The sequence below is a fragment of the Engystomops pustulosus genome, chromosome 3, assembly GCF_040894005.1.
Source record: "Engystomops pustulosus chromosome 3, aEngPut4.maternal, whole genome shotgun sequence".
NCBI lineage: Eukaryota > Metazoa > Chordata > Amphibia > Anura > Leptodactylidae > Engystomops > Engystomops pustulosus.
Window position 1 is genome coordinate 78570966 of NC_092413.1, and position 19724 is coordinate 78590689.

The 19724-nt window shown below is 42.6% G+C and overlaps 1 protein-coding gene across 8 annotated transcripts in view; it reads right to left on the reverse strand.

Annotated features, from left to right (window-relative positions):
• Positions 1-19724, reverse strand: part of LOC140121501 (protein unc-93 homolog A-like) — a 110169-nt gene that overhangs the window by 56196 nt on the left and 34249 nt on the right. For 4 of the 8 annotated variants that reach the window (XM_072141179.1, XM_072141175.1, XM_072141174.1 and 1 more), the window contains exons 2-3: positions 16937-17118; positions 12697-12926 (exon numbers count right to left, since the gene is read on the reverse strand). In XM_072141179.1, coding sequence (XP_071997280.1) covers positions 12697-12926; positions 16937-17118 — 412 coding nt within the window. Of the gene's footprint in view, positions 1-12696; positions 12927-15710; positions 15846-16936; positions 17119-19724 lie in introns of those variants that run through there. The other 4 variants (XM_072141181.1, XM_072141176.1, XM_072141182.1 and 1 more) reach the window with 4 other exon arrangements.

Consider the following 19724-nt stretch of genomic DNA (forward strand, 5'->3'; position numbering starts at 1 on the left):
AGATAGCAGTTTGACCAGCCAGGTCTGATGGGAGTAGTCAGGTATATAAGCAGTTCCCAGACACGCCTTCAGCAGCAGACTGGAGGAACTGTCCATCAGGCTAGTAACCCTTGCTGGGCAGGGCTGAAATGCAAGGATCAGGGTGTGGCTCAGTGAATCCAAGCCACAGTTCACACACAAATCAACGCCACCTATTCTGCCAACTGCGGATAGTGCAACGCTTTGGCATGGACATTACAGCCAGAGCAAATTTTACAGTATGAGTGTTAGGATTGGGTAACACAAAAGACAGGGGATAGTGTGCCCTGAGCTTGCCCCAACCTCTGTCCCTTCCTATAGCCCCCCCCACGCTAAACCGTGGGGCGACTACTTGAAGACTCGAGATACGCTGGAATAAGTGTGGGAAGGGAAACACAAACAGACTGACAAACATAAAACACGAAAGAATCGTAAACAAGCCGGAGTCACAACGAGAGGGTACGTCAATAGCAAAATCAGTAAGCAAAGAGTCAAAGTCAAAAACTAGCCGAGGTAACAACAATACAGATACAGATACTGAGCAATACAACCTAGCAGCAGCGAGTGGAGAAAGGGATTTTCAAACACTGGCACAGGTGACTAGTGAGGCTGCAATTTATGCAGCCAGAACTCCACCTCCAGAACCTGATAGGAGCTGGACAGCTTCTGGGAATTAACCCCTATTGGTACAGAACAACCAGGCATCATGCAGAGGTACCACAAGTCCCAGCAGTTCCGAACACAACTCCTAGACAGCGCGAGATCTTAGCAGCCGCTGCCCGGGACGAGAGGCGGAGTTTGCGCGGATACGTGCCGGGGGTCGGAGAACGCTGCTGGCACCAGCAGTAGAACCAGAAATCCCAGCATTCTCCCTAGCGACCCTGACAGTACCCCCCCCCTGACGGGGGGCCTTCAGACCCCTAGATCTTAAAGATGGCTTCTGAGGATAGGCCTGATGAAATAACCTGAGTATCCGCGGAGCATGAACATCCCTAGCCGGAACCCAAGACCTATCCTCAGGACCAAAACCTTTCCAATGGACCAGGTACTGCAGGGAGTTACCTACCCATCTGGAATTCACAACTTTTTCCACCTCGAATTCCAGATTCCCCTCCACAATAGATGGAGAAGGAGGGTCAGGAAGAGGCAAAACAGGCTCAACATAGCGCTTCAGAAGACTCTTATGGAAGGTGTTATGAACCCGCCACCCTGCTGGAAGAGTAATCTTGAAGGAAACTGGGTTAACAATTTCAGTAACAACAAATGGACCTACAAACCTGGGCGCAAACTTCAAAGAGGGGACCTTCAATTTAAGGTTTTTTGTTGATAACCACACTTTATCCCCCACCACAAACGTATCGGAGTTAGTGCTCCTTCTCTGAGCCTGTTGGACCATAGAATGTTGTGCCCTCTGAATATTCTCCTGAACTTGCGACCAGAGCGTGCGCAACTTGGATGTAATAGCTTCCGCCCGAGGAATATTAGAGACAGGCACAGAAGAAAAGGAAAAACGAGGATGAAAACCATAATTGCAGAAAAACGGAGAAACCTGAGTGGAAGAACTACAGTGATTATTAATAGCAAATTCTGCCAACGGAAGGAATTTCACCCACTGGTCCTGACTGTCCGAGACAAAGAGTCGCAGATATTGAATCATCTCCTGATTCATTCTCTCGGACTGACCATTAGACTCAGGGTGAAACGCCGACGAGAACGACAAATTAACTTCCAGTCTAGAACAAAATGCTCGCCAAAATCTGGAAACAAATTGTACGCCCCTATCTGACACAATATCATCTGGTATACCATGGAGGCGTACAATATTCTGTATAAACAAATCAGCCAATTCTTCAGCTGAAGGTAACTTTTTTAATGGAACAAAGTGTCCCATCTTAGAGAAATGGTCCACTACCACCCAAATCACTGTATAGCCTTGAGATGCTGGCAGATCAGTGACAAAATCCATTGACACTTTAGACCATGGCCTGGTGGGAACTGGAAGCGGAAGAAGAGGCCCCTCAGGACGTCTCCTGGGAGTCTTTCCTCGCGCACAGACCTGACAGGCTTGGACAAATGCGTGCACATCATTAGTCATGTGAGGCCACCAGTAACTTCTCTTTAAGAGATCCAAGGTACTCCGCATTCCCGGATGACCTGCCAATACTGAGCAATGCGTCTCCTCCAACACTCTCAAACGACAAGAAAGAGGAACAAATAATTTGCCTTCCGGAAGGTCTTTGGGTGCAGATTTTTGTCCTGCTAAAATTTGAGAGGAGAGGTGGGAGGAGACAGCTGCCAACACAACACCTGGAGACAAAATATTACTGTCCGTAGTCTCTGGAAGCTCAGGAGTCCCGAAGCTACGGGACAAGGCATCAGCCTTCACATTTTTTGACCCAGGTCGGTAGGTGACCACAAAATTAAAGCGAGAGAAAAACAAGGCCCACCTAGCCTGACGTGAGTTCAAACGCTTAGCAGTATCCAAATACACCAAGTTCTTATGATCCGTGAGCACAGTTATCGGATGAAGAGCTCCCTCCAAAAAGTGTCGCCAGACTTCAAATGCCCACTTAATGGCAAGGAGCTCTCGATTACCAATATCATAATTCCTCTCACAAGAAGAAAACTTTCTAGAGAAATATGCACAGGGCCTAAGTTTGGTGAGAGTGGAGGACCCCTGAGACAACACTGCACCTACTCCAACCTCGGAGGCATCTACCTCCACAACAAACGGTAGAGAGAGGTCAGGTTGAACTAAAACTGGGGCTGACGAGAATGCAGCTTTTAGAGTTTCAAATGCAGAGCAAGCGGCAGGGGACCAATTGTTCGGATCAGCACCCTTACGGGTTAGATCCGTGAGGGGTTTGGCAATCACGGAAAAGTTCTTAATAAAGTTGCGATAATAGTTAGCGAAACCTAAAAAACGTTGTAGGGCCTTAAGATTGGTAGGCCGAACCCAGTCCGTGAGCGCCTGAACCTTACTCGGATCCATCTGTACATCAGAGGGAGTAACAACATAGCCTAAGAAGGAAACCTTCTGGACGCAAAAAACACACTTCTCCAGCTTAGCGAAGAGGTGGTTTTTGCGCAACCTGGTAAGTACTTGGCGGAGATGTTGCTGGTGAGAAACCATATCAGGAGAGAAAATCAAAATATCATCAAGATACACCACCATAAACACACCGATATAATCATGAAAAATGGAGTTCATAAACCCCTGGAACACCGCTGGGGCATTACTCAAACCAAAGGGCATAACCAGGTATTCAAAGTGTCCCAAAGGTGTATTAAATGCGGTCTTCCACTCATCCCCTTCCTGGATCCGGATCAGGTTATAAGCCCCTCTGAGATCTAATTTAGAGAAAACTTGGGCCCGGAAACCTGATTTAAGAGATCCGGGATCAAGGGAAGAGTACCTGAGTTTTTTACCGTTATATTATTTAATTCTCGATAATCAATACACGGCCGAAAACCACCTTCTTTCTTCTCAACAAAAAAGAACCCGGCCCCAGTGGGCGACTCAGAGGGACGGATATGTCCGATTGCCAAACTTTCATTAATATAACTCTTCAGTGCCTCCCGTTCTGGTACCGACAGGTTATATATACGACCCTTAGGTAATCTAGCATCAGGAAGAAGGTCAATTTTACAATCAAACTCCCTGTGAGGAGGAAGGACTTGGGACAAGGGTTTAGAAAACACATCTGAGTAATCAGAGAGAAAACCTGGAAGACTCTGATCTTCTGCCAGTACTGTACATAATGAAACTCTGGTCAGGTGATCCTTACAGTGAGGACCCCAATGAACCAGCTCCAGAGTTTCCCAATTAATTACCGGATTATGGATCCGGAGCCAGGGTAGACCAAGAATGACATTTTCAGACAAATTTTCCATAACTAGGAAAGAACACCATTCTTCATGCATAGCTCCTACCATAAGCTTTATCTGCGGGGTTCGGAATTTAATCAACCCTGCCTGTAGAGGGGTCAAATCCGCACCCGACATCTGGATAGGAGTGGACAATGGAATCAAAGACATGCAACACTGAGAGACAAAATTATAATCAATTAAATTAGTTGCAGCGCCTGAATCCAAGAAGGCGCGACCAGTACAGGAAACAGACTGAAACTTAACCGTACAAGGTAAATACATTCTAGACACAACTGGGAGTACCTGAGCTCCTAAGCAGTCCCCTCGATTACTGCTTAGGAGCGGAAGTTTTTCCTGCTGCTGCCTCTTGGAACAGGTGTGTATCTGATGATCAGGACTTCCACAGTAGAAACAAAGATGGAGTCTTATACGATGTTGCTTCCGCTGTGCAGGAGAGATGCTATCCAGCTCCATGGATTCCAATTCTTGACGGCCTGGAGACAGACTGGTCGCTGGCTGACAGTCAGGGGACACCCGAGGTGATCGCCTGGATCTTAGGCGATGATCAACTCGGATGACCAGAGTCATAGCATCATCTAATGTCTGAGGCTCGGCATAAGCTAAGACTAAGTCCTGTACTCGGTCTGACAGTCCGGACATAAATTGGTCTCTTAGGGCACAGTCGTTCCATTGCGAGTCAGTCACATACTGTCTGAATTGGGCACAATAATCTTCCGCCGTCAATTTTCCCTGACACAGAGATCTAAGGTGGGAAACTGCCAGTGCCCGGCGGTCAGGTTCGTCATAAATCTGGCCTAATGAAGAAAACAAAGCGGCAAGAGAAGAGCGGGATGGAGAGTCAGGTGGGAGAGAAAAGGCTCAATTTTGCGGATCACCGCGTAAAAGAGAAATGACTACGCCCACCCTTTGTGTCTCGGTGCCCGATGAGTGAGGGCGTAAAGAAAAATAAAGTTTACATCCCTCTCTAAATGAAAAAAATTTCTTGCGGTCACCAAAAAACAAGTCAGGGAGAGGAACCTTAGGTTCTGGTGCAGGTGGTGGTGGAGCCTGCGGTGTTGTCTGCCCCAAAACCTGCATCTGAAGACGGGCAGACAGACTCTGAACATGCTGAGTTAAGGTCTGGACCTGAGCGACCACAGCTGACAAAGTCTCCATGGAAGGAGTGAATGTAGCAGGTCATATACAGGATGCAGACCTATGTGTGGCCAGTGTTTCTGTTAGGATTAGGTAACACAAAAGACAGGGGATAGTGTGCCCTGAGCTTGCCCCAACCTCTGTCCCTTCCTATAGCCCCCCCACGCTAAACCGTGGGGCGACTACTTGAAGACTCGAGATACGCTGGAATAAGTGTGGGAAGGGAAACACAAACAGACTGACAAACATAAAACACGAAAGAATCGTAAACAAGCCGGAGTCACAACGAGAGGGTACGTCAATAGCAAAATCAGTAAGCAAAGAGTCAAAGTCAAAAACTAGCCGAGGTAACAACAATACAGATACAGATACTGAGCAATACAACCTAGCAGCAGCGAGTGGAGAAAGGGATTTTCAAACACTGGCACAGGTGACTAGTGAGGCTGCAATTTATGCAGCCAGAACTCCACCTCCAGAACCTGATAGGAGCTGGACAGCTTCTGGGAATTAACCCCTATTGGTACAGAACAACCAGGCATCATGCAGAGGTACCACAAGTCCCAGCAGTTCCGAACACAACTCCTAGACAGCGCGAGATCTTAGCAGCCGCAGCCCGGGACGAGAGGTGGAGTTTGCGCGGATACGCGCCGGGGGTCGGAGAACGCTGCTGGCACCAGCAGTAGAACCAGAAATCCCAGCATTCTCCCTAGCGACCCTGACAATGAGTATGCTTCAGTTTACCCAAATAACTAACATTAATCAGCATATTTAAAGATTATTTTTCACAGTATTTAGTGACAAAAGAGCCTTTCTTTTAGCATATTAGGTTTATGAACATTCCATATATATTTTCAGTAATTAAAGAAATAATGAAGTAAAAATTAAAAACATTACTTTGAAGCATTGTATTTCTCAAATAATAGTTTTAATATTTCAGTCAATTTATTTAGTGTGCTAAGTTATACAGTCTCAAACTGCAATGAATATACTGTATATTCTCTCTTCATTGACAGAAAGAGTTCTGACTGGAATGAGAGAATATATATACACTCAGCCCTGTGGAAGGTGATGTTGCAACAAACTTTTACTTTGATTGCTTTGATTAAATCCTTCCTATGACCTTTTATTATTTTACATTATTTTAGGAGAGTACAAGTAAAGCATTCAAAGTTAAAGTATGTTAACCGGTTAAGGACCGGGCCCTTTCCTGTTTTTTCATTTCCATTTTTCACTCCCCACCTTCAAAAATCTATAACTTTTTTATTTTTACACAGAAAGAGCTGTGTGATGGCTTGTTTTCTGTGTAACAAATTGCACTTCATAGTGATGGTATTCCATGCCATGTACTGGGAAGCGGGAAAAAAATTCCAAATTCAGTGAAAATGTTGAAAAACCGCATTTGAGCCTTTTTCTTGTGGGCTTGGATATTACGACTTTTCCTGAGCACCCCAAATGACATGTCTACTTTATTTTTTGGGTTGGTACGATTACGGGGATACCAAATTTGTATAGGTTTTATAATGTTTTCATACATTTACAAAAATTAAAACCTCCTGTACAAATTTTTTTTTTTAATTGCCATCTTCTGGCGCTAATAACTTTTTTTATACTTTGTTGTACGGAGCTGTGGGTGGTGTAGTTTTTTGCGACATTTGATAACATTTTCATTGATATCATTTTTAGGACTGTACGACCTTTTGATCACTTTTTATAGATTTTTAAAATATTTTTCAAAATGGCAAAAAAAGTGCCATTTTCGACTTTGGGCACTATTTTCCGTTACGGGGTTAAATACATTGAAAACCCGTTAATATATTTTGATAAATCGGGCATTTTCGGACAGGTCTAATGTGTTTATGATTTTTACTGTTTATTTATATTTATGTCAGTTCTAGAAAAAGGGGGGTAATTTGAATGTTTAGGTTTTTTTATTATAATTTTTTTTTAACTTTTTTTCTTTTTCTTTTTACTGTTTTTCAGACTCCCTAGGGTACTTTAACCCATGGTTGTCTGATCGATCCTACCATATACTGCCATACTACAGTATGGCAGTATATGGGGATTTTCCACCTCATTCATTACAATGTGCTATCAGCACATTGTAATGAAGGGGTTAAAACGAAATATCCTTGGGTCTTCGGAAGACCCGAGGCTACCATGGAGATGGATTGCCGCTCCACAATGACGTCACGGGGAGAGACGATCCTAAGCAAGATGGCGGCCCTTACTAGCACCGATCGCGGGTGTTACTGGTAAGTCTTTGCTCAGCCCGTGAGCCCTCTCCATGCAGCAGGACCTGACCAGCGGGGGGTCGTGAACCAGTTAAAGGAGTATTCCAGGAATATAAACGTCTGATACAAAAACCCATGATGATATAAATAAATAAATATAACAAAACTCAATGGGGCAGATTTATCAAGTGTCTGAAATTCAGAATATTTCCAGTAGCCCATGGTAACCAATCACAGCTCAGCTTTCATTTTACCAGTGCTCACAGGGGAGCTGTGATTGGTTGCCATGGGCAATTAGAAATATTCTTACTTTCAGACACTTGATAAATCTGCCCCAATGTCATTAATCACAAAACAGAGCTTAAATAATTTGATTTTATGATTCACAAAATGTTAACAGCCCCTGCCTCTTCTGCTATGCTTCCAATGCTGATTTAACAGACTTTCTTGCTCTTTTACCATAGTAATGATGTGTAACTGACATCTCACCACAACACTGGCCATACTGGATGCACTGCAACCAACCGACTACAGACAAACTTCGTGCTGATCACATGACCTGGCCTGGCAGGTGCAGGACATGTGGCCATCTTCTGTCCTTTGTCTGCTCTGCTCGGAGGAAATCAATGGACTGATTAAAGGGCAAGTAGCATTTTAATTCTCCATCACAGTCTATGTCCACAGCATTTTCTGCTAAGGGGAGCAACATTTTAAATAACAACTAATTACATATATTTTAAGGACCCATTTGTATATGAATTATGCTTATTCTTGGACTACCCCTTTAATTTGCCAATTAAATTAAAAGGTCAGGAGCTTTCTTCTCCTTAGCTGTGATTTGTAATCACATCTTTAGGGAAGGGTTAAAAAACTGTTCAAAAGCTTTTAAATGTTAATTATTTTCCCATGACAATAGCTCAGATATATAATTGTATCAGTGCCAGTACTCAGCTACACCACAATTACAACAACACAAAAGCAAAGTCCACGAAAAAAATGGTGCAACTGTGTATACATCCTGAAAGCAGAACAGATTAACAAGGAACATGCAGCACTGTTGGAATATCTGACGCAAACTTCACTGCACTAAGGCAAGTTGCACCAGTTTTCATATGTTTGGGCCTAAGTTTCCTCATCTTGATCTAAAGGTTTTAGGTCCAGAGCTTACTGACCAGTACTGTATTGTACAGTATATTACACTTCTGTACTGCTGGGAGCCAGTGATTGAGATATTCCGGAAATACAAAAGTACTGTATACAAGAACGGACTAAAATTAAAGGGAACCTTTATTTTTCACAAATACAGCTAGGTTCCTCTAGAGCCCTGTTAACTAACTGGAAATTGAACGTGTAAAGAAGTACAAATATCTTTGTGTAACACTTGATGAAAAACTGAATTGACAGTCACACAAGGTATAAGATAAGATAAGGTGTATGGGGGGTGGCAGGGAATTTGTTCTTCTATTGATCATTACAATCATTTAATGTCCACACCAGGCTCCTGATTACTTTTCATGAGTCTGTAGTAATGTTTTATTTATCCTATGGGGTCAGTGCCTGGGATCCGTGTTTGACTACTGTTTATGCAGAGCACTCTTCATTTGATAAATAATAGTAGCTGTGCTCAAAAAAGAGGGCTGACATCCATTGGGCACTGATTTTGTGTTAACTGGGTATGCCAAGATGTGTGGTATGCCAGATTTTAGCTGGTGGTATATAAGTGGTTTTTATTATGTGTCTTTTATATTTATATGTCTATATTTTAATTGGAAGTACACTGTCATTACTATGCTTTTTTTTTAGGTATTTGTATTTTACCGGATGTGACACACTCTTTTCCCCACCAGCGGTCATGGTCCACATTGGCACTAATGACAAAGTGAGAGGTAGGTGGAAGGTGCCTAAAAATGATTTCAGGTATTTAGGCCATAAGCTCAAGGACCTCAAAGGTAGTTTTCTCCAAAATACTACCTGTACCACGTGCCACACCAGAAAGGCAGCGGGAGATCAGGGAGGTAAATAAGTGGCTCAAAAGTTGGTGTAGGAAGGAGGGCTTTGGGTTCATGTTGAACTTGGCTGACATTTCTGTCGGTTACAGGCTCTACAGTAGGGATGGGCTGCACTTTAATGGGGAGGGTGCAGCTGTTTAGGGGAAAAAAATGGCTAGAAGGTTGGAGGAGGGTTTAGACTAGAGACCTGGGGGGAGGGCAACTACACTTGTGCAGGGAAAATAGACAGTGTACATAGAGAGCTGGGAAGAGTCATACTCCATGGGGGAGGAAGGGAGGCTGGAATGAGATTGGGGAATAAGAACAAAAGGAATAGGGATAGGGAAAACCATATAAAGTGCATGAACTGGAACTCTTGATGTTGGAGCGAAAATATGATATCAGCGAGACATGGCTGGACAGTAGCTATGACTGGGCTGTTACTATAGATGGTTATAGTCTTTTTAGAAAGGATCGTATAAATAAAAAAGGGGGAGGGGTTTGTTTATATGTGAATTCTTGCCTCAAGTCTGTCCTGCGAGATGACATCAGTGACGCAAATGCAAATGTGGAGTCCCTATGGGTGGGAGGGGGGGGGGGAGAATAATAAAATATTACTAGGGGTTTGTTATAAGGCTCCAAATATAATGGAGGCAGCAGAGGAAATGAAGTGAAATGGATGCGGCTTCAAAGCATGGTGAAGTACTTATCATGGGGGACTTCAATTACCCAGATATTGACTGGTGGGCAGAAACCTGCAGGTCCTTCAAAGGTAGCAGATTCTTGTCAACAACAAAAGACAATTACCTGTCACAACAAGTCCTGGAGCCAAGAAGGGGGGGGGGGGCACTGCTGGACCTTATCCTAACCAATAGACCTAATAGGGTATCAAAACTACAGGTTGGGGGGAACCTGGCTAATAGTGATCATAATATCATTGATTTTGTATTACGCTTTACTAAGAGCGTTAGGGAAGGGGCAACCAACAGCAACTAAGGGAAGACCTTAAAGGCATAGACTGGGACATTGTTCTCAAAGACAAAAGCAACTACTAAGATAGATAAATCACCGGGGCCAGATGGCATACACCCCAGGGTTCTGCATGAACTATGTGCCATGATAGAAAGACCGTTATTTTTAATATTTGAAGATTCACTGAGGACTGGTTATGTTCCACAGGACTGGCGCATAGCAAATGTGGTACCAATATACAAAAAAGGATCAAAAAACGATCCTGGAAACTACAGACCTGTGAGTCTAACTTCTGTGGTGGGGAAAATATTGAGGGGTTTGTTAGAGATGCTATCCTGGAGTATCTCACTGTGCATAACCTTATAACCCAGTGTCAGCATGGGTTTATGAGAGATCGGTCCTGTCAGACTAATCTGATTTCTGGTTTCTACGAGGAGGTAAGTTCAAGACTGGACCTGGGGGACGCTGTGGATGTTGTATATCTGGACTTTTCAAATGCATTTGACACCGTGCTGCATAAAAGGTTGGTATATAAAATGAGACTGCTGGGAATAAGGGAAAATCTGTATTTGGGTAAGTAATTGGCTTAGTGATCGAAAACAGAGGGTTGTCATTAATGGCACATTCTCAGATTGGGTTGACGTTACCAGTGGAGTGCCACAGGGGTCAGTATTGGGGCCACTTCTTTTTAATATTTTTATTAATGACCTTGTAGTGGGTTTAGAGAGTCAAGTTTCAATATTTGCAGATGATACTAAGCTGTGTAAAGTAATAAATTTAGTTTAGCATTACCGAGGGATTTGTGGAAGCTTGAGGAGTGGGCAGAGAAATGGTTGATGATGCACTTGGGCCATGGAAACAAAAAGTATAATTATGTTCTAAACAGTTAATTACTTGGTAAAACTGGAGCTGAAAAGGACTTGGGGGTATTGGTGGATGGTAAACTTAATTTTAGTGACCAGAGCAAGGCGGCTGCTGCTAATGCAAATAAAATTATGGGATGTATCAAGAGAGGAATAGATTCTCATAATAAAGACATAGTTTTGCCCTTATACAAATCCCTGGTCCCTCCCACCAGTGTATAAAAAGGATATAGTAGAGCTGGAACAGGTGCAGAGGAGAGCAACCAAGATTATTAGGGGAATGGGGGGATTAGAATACAATGACAGATTACTAAATTTGGGATTATTCAGTTTAGAAAAAAGACGACTGAGGGGAGACCTCATTACAATGTACAAATACCTGAACGGACAGTACAGACTATGAAACTCTCTGCCGCAGGAGGTTGTTATGGCGGACTCTATCTACATGTTCAAGAGAGGCCTGGATGCCTTTCTCCAGAGAAAAAATATCACGGCTTATGGGGATAAAACATTTATTTAATTCTTAAAGGTTGGACTAGATGGACTTGCGTCTTTTTCCAGCCTTATATACTATGATACTATACTCTGTGATGGCTTATTTTTTGCGAACAAATTGCAGTTCATAATATTCCATGCTGTGTACTGGGAAGCGGGAAAAAAATTACAAATGCAGTGAAAATGTGTGTTGCATTTGTGACGTTTTTTTGTGGGCTTGGATTTTACAGCTTTCACTGTGCGCCACAAATGACATGTCTAATTTATTCTTTGGGTTGGTGCAATCACGGGGATAACAAAATTGCCATCTTCTTTTGATGGTGTTTTCATTGCTATAAATTTTAGGACTGTGCAACCTTTCGAAATTTGGGGTTTTTTCTTATTATAGTTTTTTTTTTTTTACTTTTTTTTAATTTTTACTTTTACTATTTTTCAGACTCCCTAGGGTATTTTAATTCTAGGTTTTCTGATCGATCCTATCATATACTACCATACTACTTTATGGCAGTATATGGGGATTTTCCTCCTCAGTCATTACAATGTGCTGAGGCTGTAATAGTGACTGATCGCCGCTCCCTGATGACGTCACTGGAAGCGACAGTCTACGGCAAGATGATGCCACCAATGCATCGCCATCTTTTTGAAGCGATCGTCAGGATACACCCGCGATCAGTGCTAGCACCGATCGCAATGTGTTGCCGGTAAGCCTTTGTTGCAATTTGCAGCAACGACTTACAGGCTATGGAGAGGGCTTGGCCCGCAAGCTCTCTCCATGCACCGGGACCCGGCTTGCACCATACTAGTACGGTGCAAGTCGGGAAGGGGTTAACTAGATGTTATGATCAGGACCCATACTACGGTAATCCTTTCCGATTGCACCTATGTGCACCTAAATCAGAGGCTGTTGGTTACAGTTAGATTTACCATTATTCTAATAGAGGGGTCAGTATGTGGAAACAAGATGTTCTGTTAGGAACGCTGATATATCCCACCTGACTCTAGGAACTATATATGTACTCAGTGGAGTGTCATAAAGTCTAAGATGTTAAAGCAAAAAATTTGTATTGAACTGAAAAATAAAGTTATGAATGTATATGAATTTACCTTTATTTTGATTCTGGTTAAGTACAAGGGATGAAATAAGATTTCCCCAAATTCCAGATGACTGATATATTAGGAAAAATATGCCAAAATATTGGTTCACAACGTCCATCTTTTCTTTTCCAGTCTGGTGTGCATACTTTATTCCACTGATGGTGAGATATGTACATTTTGATGCCCATAATGGTCCTCCTCCAATTCCTAAGATTGCTGAGGTAATTATTAAACTATACCTATCAGCAAAGAAATAAGAGTTAAAATATATTTGTTGCTGGCTTAAGAAGCAGTAATTTTATGTAAAGTAAATCATATAAAGTTTCATACTGAGGTTAAGTTTCAGTTGTTGAGTCAGTTAAAACTTCTGGTAATTATCTATAATGTTTTCCGTGGGACTATAGGCTGTAGAACATTTTTAAACCACTACTATTGCCATTTTGTACACTACAGGCTTGAACATCCAGTATCCTATCAATTCACTGCAGGTTGTAACGAAACATTGGCAGATAAACCTATAAACTAAGGCCCCTTTCACACTTATGTTTTTAATGTGCATTTTCTGCGCATGCTTTTGACGCGCAGAACTTACATTGCACTCTGACCCTTTGTAATCAATGGGTCTTTTCAGACTTGCATTTTTTTAACGCGCGTTTAAGTCTCAACATGCTCTACTTTTGTAAGTCACGCGTGTGAAAAACGCACCATACAAGTCTATGGAGATGCATCAAAAACGCATTGCACTCTGAGACACATGCAAGTGCAATGCAAGTGCAATGCGTTTTTCACACATCAATTGCCATAAAAAAGATAGAGCTCACTCCTGAATCCATTTCACGCGCATTATCTGGGCGTGAAAAACGCATTGAAATTGCATCAAAAATGCGCGTGAAAAACTGAGACACTGAACAAACTCTGACTGAAAAATGATTGCACTCTGATGCAAAATGTGCATTTTTCACGTGTGGAAGGGGCCTAAGTCTTTGGGGGTCCCTTACTAAAGGGTACACTTTCAACAAAATAAGGGTGCAACTTGAACAACAAATGTATCTGTAGTGTAGAAATACACAACAAATTTGTATAGGTATAAATTTAAAGTTGATTTTAGAAGGAAGGAGGCCATGGATTACAAATATAAACAGATTATCACAGTCACAGCCTTGGTCTATAAGTAAGTGTCCTTGGTTTATCACGCTTGTTTTGATGGTATATTTCCTTTAACACCCACAATTGGTGCAGATTTGACTGTGGCAATTAAAGGGGTGTTCCCATTTCAGCAATATACTTTCTGTATCAATTCCTGATGGATTTCTAGATCTCTGCTTGCTTTCATTCTATAAAAAGCTTTTATTTTTACCATGATCACACAGGTTTATGGCTCCTTATTATCACAGAGTAATCAGAGCTGTGGGTTATAACGAGCCGTGCACCTGTGTGACCATGCTCAGTTTTCTGTCCACTGGTAGATAACATAGAAGATTTCTATATAATGACAGCAAGCAGAGATCTAAAAATCTGTTAGGAATTGATACAGAAAGTAGATTGGAAAATTGTATAACATTAATTGCCGGAAAACCCCTTTAATAGCAGCATATATTGAATGGTGTTGCTGGGAGGTAATATATGTGCCACAAAAAAACATATGTCTTCATGCAGCTCTAGAAATGGAAAAATAAAAAAGACATAGACATGACAACACCAATGTGCCTCAAATTACCAGAAGATGTGCTGTACTGTATCAGAGCAAAGAACACAGGTAAGTATTAAAGGAAAACTACCATCCTAGGGCTAATCCATATATTCAGTACCCCAAGGCACTCGTCTCCGCCTCCTAGGGTACGTGCACTCAAACATTTAAAATGGCATTGCACCGCTGATTGGTTCTGGTCATCCCCTGGAAGTGCATAAAAGCTGGCCTCTCCCTGCATTCAGAAAGCTGTGTTTCCGAATTCCTGTTGTGACTTTGGTTCTGCATTTGACTCTGATCCTGTTCCGCCTGCCCTGACCAGCTGCCTTGTTCCTGAAGTTGATCCTGTTCTGCCTGTCCCTGACCACGAGTTTGCCTGAAGATTCTGTACCTCGCCTTGGCCGCCATCGCAGGCAAAGCCGCTCCTGTGGAACAACCTAGTGGTACCACGCAGCAGCAAGTCCAACTCGCTTTGCGGCGGGCTCTGGTATAAACCGGGTACCACTTAGACTCCGGTCCCAGTTGTCGGCTTACGTCATCTTCTGCGGTGGTCCAGTGGGCCCGCTGCCCCTGAAGCCTGACAGGCATGGAGTAGCCCGAGCTGATGCTACACTGGGCAGCTAGTCCACAAGTCAGTAGCCTCTCACAATCCGCCATCAGCGAGCAGCTACGAAGAGCTGCATGGACTTGTCCGCTCAGCCGGATTCTGCACATGCTATCGTACTATGGATTAGAACTGTGATGGTAGGTTTCTTTTAAGTTATTTATTAGTTTTGCAATGTTTTTGGTCCTACAACCTCCTTTAATCAGCTAGACCATAGATTTGCATCAAGACTTTGACTTGCCCCAAACACATTAAAGAAGTAAAGGGAAGTATGGTATAAGCCTGTATATGCGCTATATAAACAAGGCCTATAGCCTCATTGAACAAACATAATTTTACATTATGAAACAAAAAATTTTGACTTCTAACTTTTTAAGCCCTTTTTCTTTGTTGACAGTAAGCTTCTCAGACACTGGGGCACATTTACTAACCCGGTCCTGTCGCGATCCATCACATGCATGCCGGTGCTGATGCGCCACAATCCGATCGCGTGTGGCAAAAACCCGGGGCAATTCAGGGAAAATCGGTGCAAATCATAATAATATAATATAACATAATATTCGGGTAACCAGACGGAAAAACGCGATTTGGGCCCTTAGTAAATGACCCCCACAGTCTATTCCCTCCTCTCTTCTGCCCCTGTGTATAGTCCCCTCCGATCATCATACTATAAAAAAAGAAAATAAAAAATAAAAAAATAAAAGAAACAAACTTCAATAGCAATATGCATACATCTCTTATGTTTTGTCTGTGATGAAGCAGATTTTTGTTGAGGCTTTATTTCTCCTTCTAATATGTGGGCTAATGGCTCAAAACCCTCCGAAACCAATGGTCCTGAGTAGTTTGGCTGCATCAGAGAGAAGTTTCCTGTCAACAAAGATGCTGAAAATTAATGTAGGATAACAATATTTTTTACATGATACATGATATGAGAAGAGTTTTATTTGGCAGTAAGCTAGAAATTGAAAACATTAAATTTTTTGTTATACACTTAACTCTATCCCAACCACCCTCAGTCTTTTAATGGCAGGCGGTACGGCTCCCGTGTGTGTCTGAAGCGTCGTCTTTTGGCAACATTTGAGTTTTCCCCTGTTCACATTACAGGAGCAAGATGTGTCTCTGGCTGTCAGTGACAGCAGGAGACTCTAGAGAGAAGGTTAAAGTGGTTAATTATGGCTTATTTCTTCTCCTGAATGGAGGAGTCTATTCACCCAGTACTGCTCAGATCCAGACTTCTACCTTCCCAGTGGAGCATTTCCCCTTCTAACTGCGGCTCTTTTAGATGGCACAGTAACAGTAGAAAAAACTAAAGCAAAAATATCCCTAGGGGACCTTTATAATTTAAGTCGTTTATATTTTAAGTAAAAAATATACATAGATAGAATATGAATAGATATATTGAAATACACATTAACATTTCCCAGAAAAACTTTAAAAAATATCCCCCTATGCAATAAAAACACATCTCTGTAGTAGCCCGTTTGCCTTGTTCGACGATCATGCACTCTGCGGCGTTTCACTAAGATCGTGCGCCCAATGTCCTGCATATGTCGCTTCCCCGCTCAGGCCCGACAGAGGTCACCTTCCTCTTCATGGTGCATGTAAGTGCTTGATCTTGTGACACAACTTGAATCTTAAATCCCGCGCTCAGTCCGAATCAGTCAGATCGTCCCACGGCACGACCCCCGATTTCTGTCACATGAAAGCCATGCAGCTGCGCCACAATCCGATCGCATGCGACACAATCCCAGCGCAGACACCTGTCAAATACCTGTCAAAGCTGCGTAAATCCCGAAAACACAAACCGTTGAAAGTGCGATCCGTGACCTTTAGTAAATGAGCCCTATTATCTATCAAAGTGACCATCAGAAAAGGGAAGTAATGTATGACATTTATTTTGATCATTTTTTTAATAACAAAACCTCTTTAAGATTCGAAGAATGAAGAAAAAATTGTACCAGTTTGGTTTAAAGTTCCCTATGGAATAAGTAACATAACAGCACATTGAGGCGACAATTGTCCATTTGCATCCAATTTTCTTAATAATGATGGGAGGTAGAAAAAGCGAAGACATTATTAGACATCCATAGACAACACTTAATGATGCAACGCCCAAGCCTTTCTCAGGATTCAGGCTGCTCTGCAAAGACAAAATAGTTTATTGTTATTCAAGATTTCTTATCATTTACACAAATTATTGTACACCATTAGACCACTTTAACTTTTATTTTTGAACTTCTCTTTCAGAGAGGAAAACTCTCATACATAATGAGGAAGAACTTGTTCATACAGTGCAATTAAAGAAGCAGGCCAGCAAAAATTCCCTGCATCCTTACCTGATTGCAATGACCATGATACAAGTGTGATTTGCAAGACACTCTTTCTTTGCAAAGAAGCCTCCTCTCTGCTCAGATGAGACATCACTGCCACTTTACTGGCACTTTTTTTTTATACATGATTCATTAGAACCGTCACATGGGCAGATAGCGACTACCATTTTTGCTTGGTTGGAGATTGGACAATTGTTATTTTTATGTGTAGAGAGCAATTAATTCCATTGTGCTGAGCGGATTCCCCCGTTAAGCGCTGCGGGGTGGGGGGTTTGGGTGGGGATCCGATCTAGTGCAGGACCCTTGCACACCATGGTCAGCATGACCTTGACGTGTAAGGGGTTAATGCCCGCTGTCGCAGAAATCTATGATCGCGAGTGCTGTATATAATATACAGCTGACAACCACAGGTTCTGGCACCAGTTCTTGCTGCCCGTGACGTAGTACTACGTACAATGTCGAAAAGGGGTTAAAGCTGTTCAGGATGGTAGCTTTATCAAAGGCCAACAGTTTTGCAACTGTCTCAGGCGTGGGTAAAATTTGTCAGACTTCTTCTTTCTCTCTTTTATTTGGGGCATAGAAAGGTTAACCCTTCCGTCTCCAATTATTGCTTGCTTCAGGCACTCGTGGCACAGTGTTCAAATGAAACATCTTCTGCACATTGCCATGCCAGGGAGTTCCTCTGTGTCTGCAACTGGGAGAGAGGCAGATGGATATCCCATGGAATGCCAGCTAAGAGACTTATCATAGAGCATTAGTGACTGTTCCTTGACCTGTGGCTGAAATGTCCTTGCTATTATGATGGAGGAGGAGATGGAAGGCATTGCACAAAAGTGGTGGAGAAGTTTGCAGACAATCCGATGGATCTTGAGATACTCTTTGCAATATAATTGACCAATGCCTCTACTTTTGGGAAATACACATGCAGTCCCAGACACTGTCTTGAAAAGTGAATTATTTAAAAATTTCAAGTTTCCCCTCGCTGACATTCTAGCTGTCTCCTCTACCACAAGCACTGCTGCTCAGTTCCACTCACTACCCATGTTCACATTAACAGCATTTTATTATTATATTTTATTATTTCTTAGTTATTTTTTTATGTTATGTTATTAATTAAGTACTTTGTCTATCCTGTCAGTAGGGCCTCCCACCATTTTCAGTCCCCTAGCCCTTACTACCTTCATTTTACAGCCATTGTTGGGTGTTAATTAGGTCCCCATTGACTTTATTGTGCTGTGTGGGGGGTCAAACTATGGCGTGATGTCTTGGTCCCAAACCAAATTTGGGGACAAACCCATCGAACCTGAGTTTCAACCAACTCACTTATCTCTAGTGAAGATTACATGTAATCGATAAATAAATTAATCCAAGCACTCCTTTTGATTTTCAGATGCCAGAAAGTGATATTTATTTACAAGAACGTGATCAGTTGGTGACGTTTCAGCCTATCACAGGCCTTTGTCAAACAAAGGTTTATATATAAAGGTTTATATACATAAACATCTGGAGCTAGAACAATGTAAAGACCATAATGATACTTAGTACATGGAGAAGATATATACTAGACAAATTGTGAATATAGAAGACTAGGGTATATCTATGTCGTAATACAGGAAAAAAGGACATGAGATGCAAAGTCATATAATCACACAGTAAAACCACAATGTATGAAGTATGGCTGTATACTCAGAACTTCGATGCCTTGGTTAAAGAATAACAGCAGGTGGCGCATTAATATGCCTGTAATGTAAAAGGAAAATAAGTTACCGATCACAAAGAAGATGCAGGAGAGGGCTGGCTGGTATGGCAGGCGGCTGGTATGGACACTGTGGGGGAGATTTATCTGAGTTTCTGAGGTAAACCTGTTCTAGTTGCCTATGGAAACCAATCAGAGATCAGCTTTAATTTTATCAACGGCTGTGGCAAAATGAAAGCTGAGCTCTGATTGGTTGCTAAGGGCAACTAGAACAGTTCTGATCTAAGAGACTTATGATAAATCTCTCTCTGTGTGTCTGTAGGAGAGCGTGCTGCTGGTTGTGACGGTGTCGGCGTTTAAAAGCCCTGTGAGCCGCCTCCTGCCGTCCCACAGCATGACGAGTACGTCACGTGGGATGCCGATCACATGATGTGCTGGGCGGGCACCTGTGGCCATGGCGCGTCATTGGGTAGGTGTGTAGCAGTATCTGGGAGAGGGAGTGATTGGACAGCCATGGAGGAGCCCCGCCCTGTGGGCGGTCTGAAAGTGAGATGCTGGGAATGGTCGATCTGCGCTGCCGTGTGTATACAGGTGTTGTCATGGTGACGCTACTCAGTTGATCGCAGTAAGCACTGCCGTGTATATAGAGGCGTTGTCATGGTGACGCTACTCACTTGACTGCGGTCTGCGCTGCCGTGTGTATAGAGGTGTTGTCATAGT